At 40.9% G+C, this 13,031-nt stretch overlaps 1 protein-coding gene across 1 annotated transcript in view; it reads left to right on the top strand.

Annotated features, from left to right (window-relative positions):
- Positions 1 to 8,192: 8,192 nt before the first annotated feature.
- LOC139716152 (uncharacterized) overlaps positions 8,193 to 13,031 on the top strand; it is a 132,305-nt gene continuing 127,466 nt past the window's right edge. The window contains exon 1 of the mRNA XM_071627712.1: positions 8,193 to 8,665. Coding sequence (XP_071483813.1) covers positions 8,542 to 8,665 — 124 coding nt within the window. The 5' untranslated portion in view covers positions 8,193 to 8,541. The remainder of the gene's footprint in view (positions 8,666 to 13,031) is intronic.

Raw genomic sequence — 13,031 nt, 5'->3', positions numbered from 1 at the left:
TCTCTTTAAATTATTTTTAAACAATTTGAGATCATTTTACATACCTTAATACGCACTTATCGATGACGTTGCCATGTTGTACATTGTACATAAGTGTATTCCTTTTGAATTACATACTAATGTGTACTAGTAGGCCTTCATGCCAGTTTCATACATATGGGAGTTAATAGGATGGTAATTGATGGTTATGTACGTGCGAATCATTAACAATTGTGGAATTCGTCTATCGTCTGTGCACAGCTAGAATTGTAAATTTATATATCATTTTGTTATACAACAATCTTGTTACCTGGACAACTTGCTAAATACAATATATTTATAGCATACAGTCTGGTGACAGATAATGACCCCGCCATTGTAACTTCCTTTTTTTTTACAGCAATTTATCATGATATTCCTATAAAGGAATTATGCCTATTATTCATCAAGTTTATGTACCTTTGTGTTTGTGTCTATATGAATGTGTAAGAATGATTGCCATGACAGTTGGCTTTGTTCAACATGGTTGGAATGAAAGAATGTCCCTCCCCCAACCTACCCCCCCCCTTTCTCTCTCTCCCTCTCTAAGAAAAAATAAAGTTAAGCATTGCAGACAGTATGTCCCTTGCGCCTTTGGGACGCCTGCGCGTACACGCTAGTTCCCCAAGCGCACGCGCTAAAACCTTAAGCGCACTGTCCGCTGGGTAACGACATGGCGTCCAATTCATGAGTTGGCCAGACTCTCTTAATATACGGCACTGATTAGCACCAGTGCCGTATTAAGAGAGTCTGGCCAACTGCTAATTTGGACGCCATGTCGTTACCGCGCGTATTACGCGTCACAGGTTTAGCGTGTACGCTCAGACGTAACAAAATAACCAAGCCAAATAAGGGGCAGTTAACAATGGGCATTGCGTATGAGCGCACTTCAGTAACGACATGGCGCCTGTAGATCACGGGACCAGCTTTTGACCAATCACAGGCTTCAAAACACGTAAGCCAAAAACCGAGTTGGCCAGACTCTCTTAATATACGGCACTGATTAGCACCCTATCAAGTGCCGTGTGGCCTGTACGGCACTGATAGAAACACATATTAGTACAGTAAGTTAGCTTACAAAAGCATTTTGATTCTGATGATCACAGCCGTGATAATAATAACAGGAAACTATAATAGGAAATGATTGATTGTCATTGCTTTGTTATTTCTATCATCATTATAAACACATCGTACCATTATGTAAAATAATAGTACTTAGATTTATCATTTACAAAAAAAGTCATAATTAATTATTTCCTTGATATCATGAATTAACTCAATAAGTAATGTTAAATATACAGAAGTGATCAATAGTTATAAAAAAAGAATTATTCTAGAATAAAACGTATACATTTATGGTTTATTGGGAAAATAATTAGTAACGTTTCCTTATATTTTAGGCTTTATTGCGATTTTTTTTTTTATATGGTAGGATACTTTGTGGTACAATTGACCTGCACATATGCATCAAATGTGATAACTTGAAGATTTTCTAAATCACTGCTCCCAGTGGTAAACAATACCATTGACGATCGGGCAGCGATAGCTTCAGCACTCGGATACGCACTATATACGTCACCAACATTCCCGTACATATCTAATACGGTATCTCAGTGATTGAATAACGTGACTAAATGGAGACAGTGTAGGTCATTTACCCTAAGACCACACAGGCTGGACGGTTCACGAGGTGATGGACCACAGGCACGATGTCACTACGAGTATTTTTTTTTTGCGATGCCCTGGGACTATAACGTCACTGCTGTACTATTGGAAGGATTTTGTCAAAACAGCACCACCCCCCCAAAAAAAAGTATACAAATGGTATATTTCGGACTTTTCTTCCAGAACAAATTCGAGATAATAATAGATAGATAGAGCCTACATAGAAAGATGGATGGATAGATAGATAAGTATATAGATGAATAGATAGATGAATATGAGTAAATAAGTAAATAAATGAATGAACAAATAAATAAATAAATAAATAAATAGATAAATAGATAGATAGATAAATAAATGAATGAATAAATAAAATAAATAAATACACAGACTAACAGACAGATAGATAAATAGGGAAGATGGGAGGACCTGGTATCATAGGGAGCGAACAACACTGATTTGCAAAACACTCAAAGACTATCTATGCACAAGAATTTATCTATCTAGATAGGCTGTAATAAATGTTTATATGTGGTATAATTATAATATGTTGTCTAGACAGGCTATAGACCTATGAACTTCGAATACCTTACATAGATATTATAGCTGTGAAGCTGTCGATCTTCATATTCCCTATCTCTCCTTTTACCTAGATAACTATCTCACCCTCTCCCTCCCTCCATCTTTCTCTCTCTCTCTTTCTCTACCTCCTTGTATATAAATATAATCATAACTATAAATTTTGTTGTTGATTCCAGGTTACCCAGCACCAGCTATCAATAACCGCCATCGCTATAAACTCTGCACCCTTTCCCCGCCTAATGAAGCCCCGAAGCATGCTTGCCATGACACAGTAATGAAATTCGGATTGATATCAAACGTTCCAGTCATGCCGTTTGACAGCTCTCTTCAGATTCATTAATCAATACCATGAATCAATCAGTCGGGCCACTTACGATGTCTAGAAAGACGGAGAGAGTGAAAAAAATGTTGATATCCCTTTTTGGACTTCACCGCAGGCTATTGTTGTCTGAATAGCTCCAATATTATTTGGAACGCGACATGTTCTCGCTAAAACAACACCCAAGTTCGGACGCGCGAACCCGATACCTTCGAGATCGCGGAGAGCAGTCCTGTGCAGGACAGACTGTGATATGGTGAAAGGGGGTTGGAAGAGCAAGTTAGGCGAATCGGGAGATAAAAAGAAAACAACAGCATAAGAGAAGACGAATGATTTGTCTCACGAGTGTATAATACGTCATCCTTGTCAAATAGAGTTCGTGAATGCATGCCTCCACAAACTATTGCTCAAGTGAAAGGGAATGTTTGATAACATGATGGCAGTAAGAGAGAAAGGGGGGGGGGGGTGGAGGGGGACCGAGGGGATGAGTGAGAGGGGGGAGGGGGGGGGGGTGGGGCGCAGTAGAGAGTCACTGAACTCTCTATGTTTGTTTGTGCTCAGAGAAGGGGAACTGGTTTTCAAAGCAGCGTTACCTGTAGCAATTACGACAAATTTAGCGACTCTACCCCCAAAAATATTATGAAGTTGACGAAACAGTTAGAACTAGAAGAATGAGCCAATGAAAAAGAAATGAAACAACAATAACAAGTAACATATTCTATCCACTGACACCGCAATATATTTGAATTAGATATTTATTGATGCTCCAAAATGCTTTTGACCTTGCGAAGATGGATAATATCTAAAATTATGATTACGATGACGATATTACTATACCATTCCTTTATACGACTATATACTCCTACTACTACTACTACTAATACTACTACTACTACTACTACTACTACTACTACTTCTACTACTACTACTTCTATTTGCAGTATCGTCAGTGGTAGTAATGATTATGAGAATAATCAATTATTGTTTGCCGTCACTATATCGTCATTCATTTTACAAACCATAATGCAACATTCAAAAATCAATTTTTCCTCAGCACACACAATATTAAGAGAATGTCATGTCGGGTTATTTAATATCTATAGATAGAAACGAAACACAAGAAAACAGAAACATTACAGTGACACATACAAACACACGCACATAGACAGCCAGACAGACACACATACCTACACACACGCACATACATACACCACACCACTGTACACTCGTAAGAGCAGATGCAACGGAGTCTAAAGCAGAAGGATTTGGAGGGTAGAAGCAGAGATTTCTCGCCTACCAAGCCCCCGGTGTCAATATTAAGTGGGCAGAATTCAATTTCACGATCAGGTTCAAGGGGTCAATAGCCGCTAGACCTGAACTGTCAATGGTCAGATCGTTTCCAGCTGCGGTGATGGAAAGTATTTTCATAATCCAGTCCCAAGTCCCTCTTATCTTTACATCACAGTCATACGATCATCCTCATTGCTCTGATCTGTCTTATTACGAATGAAGGCCCCCCCCCCCCCCCCCCCCCCCCCCCGCCCACCCACCCCTTCACCCTTTTTACATTGTTGTAACATTTTTGATCCCGGACTAAAGTCCAGCGATATGCTAACGAGAGCCCCAGTGGGCGATTCCTCTCCAAGCTATGGGAACGAATTTTATAAATATTGTCATATTTCAATGGTAAACACGAGGGAGGATGACAAAACAAGGCTATGAAAGCTGGCTTCTGATTGGTTAGGAAAATGGGGAAGTAGACCTACGTATCCAAGCGACGATGAATATGTGCATGCATGTTCGTGTAAATCTATGTGTGTATCTTATGCGATGTAGGTCTGTATAATTATGTGTGCGTATAAATTGTGTACTTACCTTGGCATGCGTGAATGATGTAAATCTGGTATGAATGTATTCGTATATTATAAATGTATGCATGTATATAGTACATGTAATACGTTCCCCCGCTTCCGTATATTTACTTATTGGCTTTAATTTTGTGATCTGTCAATAGGCCTAAAATATTATTCGATTTCATGATTCTTGCTTCGAATTGTTTTTATTGCAACTGGTTGACGAATATTTAGATCTACGAAGGAAAATTTGCCAACCATTTGCAATATCTACATGTTCCCTAATATACCTGGTTACGAGACAGTGTCTGAATCCGATGGGAGGTCAATGTGCATTGCAACATAGGCACACCGGCTTCCACTTTCGTTTCTACATTTGTTTTGGTGCTGTGTCATTTTCTTTAAATTTGATGTGACAACTACGTTGAGTACTTTCCTCTCATATTCTTCTCACCGCTTCCTCCCCTCCCCTCACCCTCTTTCATCCACCCCTTATCTTGGTTCTCTCCCTCTCCACACTGCACACTGTGTTAGATTTAGCACCATAGGTGTTAAATCTAACACCGATCAAGTGTCAATAGAGGACCACACCCACAGGTGTAGAAAGTACGTTGTGATGGTGTTGGAAAATGTTCACCTGCCATTTCGTGGTGTTACACCGTAGCTGGTGATATTTTTGACACTGCGCTGGTGTTAATTCAATAATGACACCACAAGGTGTTGATTGCTGGTGTTAATGACAATGGTTTAACACCCATCCAGCTTCAATAGAAAACTACACCAACTGGTGTTACTGTGGTGTAAATGTGTTCACACTTTTTTTTTCTCAAAAATCAAGTACTTTATCGGAAAAATCTTGATCGTCTTGTTGAAGTTCAAAATTAACAAGAAGAACAGTAACTAAGAAACTATTCATAAAACAATTTCATATTTTGAAATGACACCCGGAGGTGATAATCTAACACCACAAATGAGCACCGAAAATCTAACACCAGCTCGGTGTTACATATTTAACACCGGAGTTTTTGCAGTGCACCTACCCATGGAGCCACCGTTATCTACAGATGGAAATAAGCATGATCTGCTCATGGAGCTAACTCCGTGATCTACCCATTGGGCTATCATCTACCAATGGAGCTAGCAATAGCACCCTGATCTACCCATGCTCATACCATGTCTCTTTAGGCGTTGGATCAGCCGGATGGGGGAGGGCCGTGAGATGACCGACTGGTAGACATTCCTCCTCTCCATCAATCAGTGTCCAGGCAGGCAATGCTGTGGGTATCGGTCGATGTCCCGCCTCAAATTTGTTCGCCGAGTGGTAAGATTTACAGCTTTCATGAAAAGAAATTTATTAAAAGCTGAGAAAGATGAAAAACCGAAAAACCACTAATCACGCTAGTGAGCAGACAACAATAAACAGTAGTGATTAATGGCTACAGTCCCATTCAATGACCATCCGGAAGAAACGCGCTCACAACGAACTATTCAGCAACACGCCTCCAGCCTTGCCCTAGGGTAGTCTTGGAAACGATTGTCCACCTTATACTCCAAACAAAAGAATGACGAAAGATGAATGATAGGTCGTGTGTAGCAACGAAACCAACTATAAAATGTGGCTTCAAGCTATGGAAATTTTCGCTCACGGTGACTCTGCAGGCGGCTTTATACTGCAGAGCAGGCCTACGGCATATTACATGTATTATGAAGTTTGTTGTCAGTTCATCGAGGTATGACGTGATCGGTGCATTGTTTGCATGAATAATCGCTTAATTAATGCAGAGATGGAGAGAGAAAAAAGGACATAAGAGATGAGAGTAGAGGAAATTTTGTGCTCAGCCAGTAGCGAAAGAATGACGTCATCAGGAAAACAGAAATGATCGGTGAGTCGTGAAAGAATCCGCTTCAGGGTCTCACTATAGCTGTGTCTTTATACCATCGCGCATGAATTGATACGCGAATTGATATTCACTGAAATAGGGCAACCCGCGCCAGAACAATTGATTGGAATCTCCCCCCTTTTTTCTATCTTCTACTTGAATAATTTCATGCGAAATCCTTAGCATTAGCAATGGCGTAGGCCTTCGGTGGAATATCACAGCATCACGTCGTCAATAAAATTTCACCTTTTTTCCTTTCAAAAATGAAAGCACACGCCTCTTTTGGGGCTACTACATGTTACGCATTGCAGGGTATTTTCCGTACAACTGCTGTACGCTTGAATGAGCCAGTGACTTGATCATAATCGCTCAGTCAGCCAGAGCACTGTGCGAGCGGACGCGCGACTAGATCGTTGCACGCAAAAATACAGGTGTACAGTTGCCCATTCATTATTCGGCCGTTGCCAACGGAGGATGCTCGAACGTGCGAGAGATGGGCTGCCAACTACACCAGTGGAAACTTTGGATTTTCAAGGACTAAGCCAGCATAATCTTACATTAGCATCGGTTTCCAGAGCATGGTAGGAGCCTGAAACTCTACACAATTTCAGGTGGAAAGTGAAGTTTGATACTGATCGTCATCTATTGTGAATGCGAGCAAAATTATGTTCGGTCACGGCGGGTGCATCTCGTTTCCTGCGAGTAAGGGGTAATCCCTCTCTCGCCCACCGCCGGAGTTTAGGCGGGGACACGTTGCGCCGCTCCGCTGGACGACGTATAACGGAGTTCACTGACTTGGAGGCCATTGTAGGAACGACTTTTTGAACTTCGCCTTTGTTCTCTCCTACCATCGAAGCAAGTGTTGCTTACAAGAGTGGATTTTATGTCGGATTGGTTGGAGAACTTACTACATTTTTGAATTAACGAGCCACGAAGACAATAATATACACGTTGTCTCTCTCTCATCACTTGTTGGATCAATGTAAGCAAATTCGAGCTAGTTTGTGAATGGAATCAAGAAGAATGAGGTAAAGGAAAGGAAAAGAGGAAAAGGTAGAAAGCTGAAAGGAACCCGAGCAGAAAAATGAAAACAACTCCGGTATGCTAACCGGATTTCTATCTCTCCCTCAGCCAAGCCCAAGACCTTTCGTGGAGTGGCACTCTGTTCGAATAGAGATATAAACGTGGTCGGCGAATTAGCTGCAAAAAGACGCAGAGGTGCCACCTCGACACTTCTTGTATTGTGCGAAACAAACCCTGCTCGTCGCATGTCGTCTGCTAAAAGTGGAGCACGGCTGGACATCTTGAATGGATGATATGTTTACCAGACACTGGTTCCTTGTTTACCCAGGGCTGGAGGACCGCTGCCTGGGAGTTTGCGAATAAACATTTCCTCCAGTTTTGATGTTCAGTGGAAACTTTCGGCTCCCAAAAGAGTTTTACTTTTTTTTTTGGTTGTTGTTTCTAAAGTAAGGAGACGGAGCATAAGTGGATAAATAAAGCAGAAACTGCTGTTACATTCTCGAGGAAAGCACAAACAACTTTTGGAAAGTGAAATAAAAGAATCCGAAGTCACTCCATTCATGTGAGTACTGGGAAACACGGAGCGTAATCTCTCCGTTGAACCCCTCTCTGAGAATATTTCGGGAGTTTCGGTCTTGTGTACTAAGGAATGCAAACAAGGAAAGGAACACTTCGGAATATAATGGCCTTGACCTGTCGGAAAGGAAAGTGTTTTAAGAACACAAGAGAATGAATAACGAAACAAATATTTCTTGATCTGTCGTATCATATTAGGAAAATCTGGTGATTCATGTAAGCATCTATTCACGAACGCGAGCAGAGGTCAAGAGAATATACGAGGATAAGTCATAAAACGCCGATGTGTACGGAACAGCACAAACGGTACATTGCCTTACACACAATTCGTGAAACGGATCAAATGTGTTTAGCGAAGATTCTACCATTGTAGAACATCACTTGCATCAGCATTGATCAGAGTGCATACTTTGCTCGGATGCCATGTACTTATGCTGTTTAAAAACAAGAGAAAACTGAGTGTGAGAGGACGACAGTTAAACGTGTAGTAGACAATTCATTTTCTATTTTTCTGTTTTACCCTTGGAGTACGGCATTCACATCTGGTTAGTACGCGAATGAATGACGTCGGGCCAGTCTTCTCTTTTGGAGTACGTAAATCGATATCGGTTCCCCCACTAGTACCAACATGAAGATGCCAGTTTACGAGAGAAGTGGGGGACTGTCAATGGGGGCAAGAACTCCACGCCTTTTCGTTCTCCTTTGTTTTCTCGCGGCGGCGCTGCAGCTTCAATCCACGTCTGCTGATCAAGGTAAGACAACAACAACCAAACTACTATCATTGCATCGCTAAAACTAGAACGTATAGAGTGTGTTTGCATGCTCATGTCGTATGGTTGGGGATCATTCGAAATAACAATTCATGCTCACGTCGTGATGAAAATGTCATGCTCGTTCAAATACTGAAAAAGAGAGCGTACTCGATGGAGACGATCTTTCTTTCTTGAGCATTGTTGAGACATAATTAGTATTAATCCTTCCTCTGCTCTCTATTCAGTCAACGAAGAATGAGTCGAGACTCGACTGGATGGTATTAATATGAATATTATTTCTGCGTTCATTAACTTCGGCGCATTTCTAGGAAGGGAATCTTAGATTAGACTGGGTCGGGGGAATTCAGAATGAGAGTGTCTACGGGGGATCCGAGCCTCAGTCCGGCTCGTATATAACGCTCGTCATGCCTCAAACATTTATGGCATATCGTAGCCAGTATGAATACGACAAGAAGACCACTTGAAAGAGAGCTCAGGAGCACCACTATGAATACCAAACCACCAGTCGCCTTTAGTTCATGAATGTCATGATGCTTGTGCCTAGCAAGCACGTCGAACGTGCAATGCTGCATTTTTTAAGAACACAAAATAGGTCCAAGAAGCTGCGCGATTCCACCCAGTCATTTTTTTCCCGTCATGACGGTAATAAATTGACCGCGATGTTTGTCTTGTATAGTTGTATGTTTTTTTTTGTTTTTTTTTTACGAGCATAAAACACGATTTTCGAAAATCGAAAAACCGAAAGGGAAAATCTTGCGCACTTATCTTATGACCGTTAATATTGTCTATTACTAAATCCAGTTCATCAGAATAAAATTTCGCTCACTCACTAGCTTACCAATATTATTATGATCATGAGTGATATTATTCATTTATATTACTCTTCGGAAGCCTTTTTTTGTTTGTTTATTTGTACATGTAATGGTGTTTAAATCTTTTGGGAATCAGGGCGTAGATTTATCGTTGTGTTAAGTGTTTATACGGTTTTATATAGTTGCCTATGGGTGTTTGTTTGTTTGTGTGTGTGTTTGTGTGTGATGATTATGGGATCTGTATACATGTATACCTGTATGTCCTCGACAGTGATTACTTACGTTCGTCCGCGCGCTATAGATGATCATGTGTACGACAATAATATTGCTACAGACAGTGTATGCGATATGTTTCTAAATAAATTTAATTCGAAGTGACGATACCATGTGCCAGGTGCACACGCACATTGTACATCTGTGAGGCGCATGCAGTCGAAGAGGATTTTTGCCGTTTTTATTAATTTGGCATTAATCGTTTGGCCATCTACAATTGTAGCGTTTTAATGAAAACGTACTTTCGTGCCTTTGGCTGCCGTGTCTAGGGTTGGAAAATTACGGTTGGAAAATAGAGCGATGTTAGAACTTCATGTTACCAAGTTAATAGGAGTTTTAAATGTGGTTGCTTCTTGTTTCCTGTCAGCACCCATGGGCCTCTTTCTGCGTAAAGTTTTGAAGAAAGACGATTATATCACACAAGTTCGTATTTCTCACTTCTTTGATACTACGTTAGCGCCAACAACTTCCGTGTTTCCCCCCCCCCCCTCTCTCTCTTCTCTAGGAGAATTTTGTAGAGTTCTTTGCCTCCTGCTTATCCTAAGCCTTACCACTCGGCCGTGGAGCGTGTTGCTTCCCACGAGAGCTTTCGGCCGTGTTTGGTTTCAGTGATTAGGAAGCGTGCTTTATTATCATCACGTGTAGTCAATATCCCAACAACATCGGGGCTGGAACGGCGCTTCATCATAATTTGATCGGTTTCTAATTCAGGATGGCCAATGGTAATGACACGACATTCTTTGCCATCCTACTTTCATCGAGGTGTATAGCAGGGTGAGAGAAAGAAAGTTGGCAAAAAAAAAGAGAGAAAAGGGGATAAAAATAGTGGCGAAAGTAGCACAATAGTGGCCATGTTGTATTACGGATAGGGTGTCTGTGATGATGTGAAGATGGCGGGTTGAAATGACGCTGAATAGAAAGAAGACGCGAGGAGCAGAAGGGGCAGGGAGAGGAAGGATCTGAAGAGAGAGACAGACAGATGCAAAAGAAATGATGGTTAAATTGGGAAAAAGATGAATAGAAAGATGAAGAGAGGGAGGGAGAGAGATTAGCAACGAAAACAGGAGACGGGGACTGAAAACGAGGTTCGTTTTGTTGGTAGCACGCTCACGTTGAGTTGGCAGCTCCTTTTAAATCCAATTTGGCTCCCCTTAATGGATGAGGGTGGAGTTTGAAAGGACAAACATTTTGGTCAGGCGGTAGCAAATGTTTAGCTCCTCTTCTCCCCCTCCTCTTCTCCCCCTCCTCCCCCCCCCCCCCCACATACACACATATCTTTTATGTGCGTGTGTGGTGCTTTATTCAAAACTTGCTCATTACGTGCCGAATTTGTGTGCACGCAGACTTTGTGGCTTTGCCAGTGCATGTTGGGACCTGGGCAGTCTGTATAATGAAGGCAGTGAAAATGAAATGCCGCCACATTGGGAAGCTGTTCCCACCCCCCCCCCCTCCTTCCACGATCTTCCTACATGAAATTTAATATACCATAGTGTACCCTCGAGTTTCATGTTATAACTCCGAACAATAACGTTAGCGGCTATCCCTTACACGACGGTGGAACGCTTGGCAATTGGTAATAAAGCCGTAACCTGCAATATAGCGCCGAAATTGCGTTAGCGTTGGCATACTTTGCGGTGCCGAAGTACAACTGCGCAGAGAAAGTGCAGCTCATTTTTCGTCAAAATGATGCAATTGCAGGAGCCGAAACAGATTGAGCACACCTCCCATGTTTTGCCAATCCATTTGTTCGGACGAAACATGCTTTGGAATCGGGTCACTCACCATTTGCGCTGTTCATTTAATAGTCTTTTTTCCTTCTTGCTCTGTACCATTCACAACCTCATTTATTGAGGAATTGTTTTCTTGGGGTGGGGTGGAGTACATTCATAAGAATGGCTATATTGACCCTAAATGCTGTGCCATATGTCATAATGATTACAATCTTATTCATATACATGTCTAAAAAGGAAATCCCTGCTTGCATTAAAAATAAAGGTATGGATAGACAACAATGATTTTGATGGATCTTTATGATTCTGTGTATAACATGTAGGGCCTACACATGTGTATCACATAGATTATTCGTGTGCTAGTGACGATGTTAGAGTGAAACTTGTAGAGTTTTGTAAGTCACATTCTCTCATTTTTTTCTCTACATTTTGTTGTGACGAGTCGTTTCCATTTTCAGAGTTTACGAATCATCTCCAGCATGAAGAAAATAATGGAAATGGGAATTAAATTTCATATGTGAGTCTATTCAACTGTATAACTATAAACTGGAATACATTTCAACAAAGGAGATAGATAGATACAGGTAGATAGGTAGTTAGTTAGATAGATAGATAGGTAGATAGATAGACAGATAGATAGATACATTTTATGCCTACACTGTACATGTTTGCCGATGGATATGAGGATTGGAATATGGATAGATCGAGAAAGATAAGCAAGATATAAGATATGTACAGATTGATAGATTATATACAAATATACGACCTGTAGACCCTGCATTAGAGGCCTACAGTATAAAGGTAGATTGATTGATAGATAGGTAAATAGAAATAGAGAAGGATAGATATTGATAAATAGAAATTAATAGAGATTGAAAAAGAATGGAAGGCCTACATGTAGGCCTATTATGTAGACGTAGGATGTCTATCGCATTGTGAGAGGCTGTTAAACACGTTTGATCATGTAAGCCCTACAACTGTACGGTGGGTTGTTCAACATTTACAACACCCTGAGGTTCTTGTAATTACCCTTTTATGAGAACGCAATATTTAATGTGCAAATGGAATCCGGGAACCCTCCACGTCACAAAGTTGAATGATCTACAGAAACTGTGCTTCCCATGAACTAGTGCTGACGAATTTTCTTCCTTTCCCCTTCCACCTCGCTGCTTTGAGGATGAAATACATAAATTGATTAATTGAGAAAAATACATCCCAATGAAGTGGTCCAGAAATACAACAACATCCTACTCGGAACTAGTTCATTTTATTATTGGATATTTTGTTTGGTGACTCACACAGAGTCCATCCCGTCCGTAGTTAAGGAGGTAGCACTGGTGAGGATCTGCACGAATTTATCAACCCCTGTGAACTGATATAGGACCTACATTGTAGGGCCTACACGTCAAATCGCACGACTATGTACTTCTACTCCTAACTATAATAATGATAGCAATGATATGGTGGTGATGATTATGATTATGATAATGATAATGGTAATAAATAAAAAAAATAATGCTAGTGGTGAAA

Source organism: Diadema antillarum, unplaced genomic scaffold (assembly GCF_040938485.1).
Source record: "Diadema antillarum isolate AM-2024a unplaced genomic scaffold, OU_Dant_1.0 scf00000062, whole genome shotgun sequence".
NCBI lineage: Eukaryota > Metazoa > Echinodermata > Echinoidea > Diadematoida > Diadematidae > Diadema > Diadema antillarum.
This window is presented reverse-complemented; position numbering and strand designations above follow the sequence as displayed.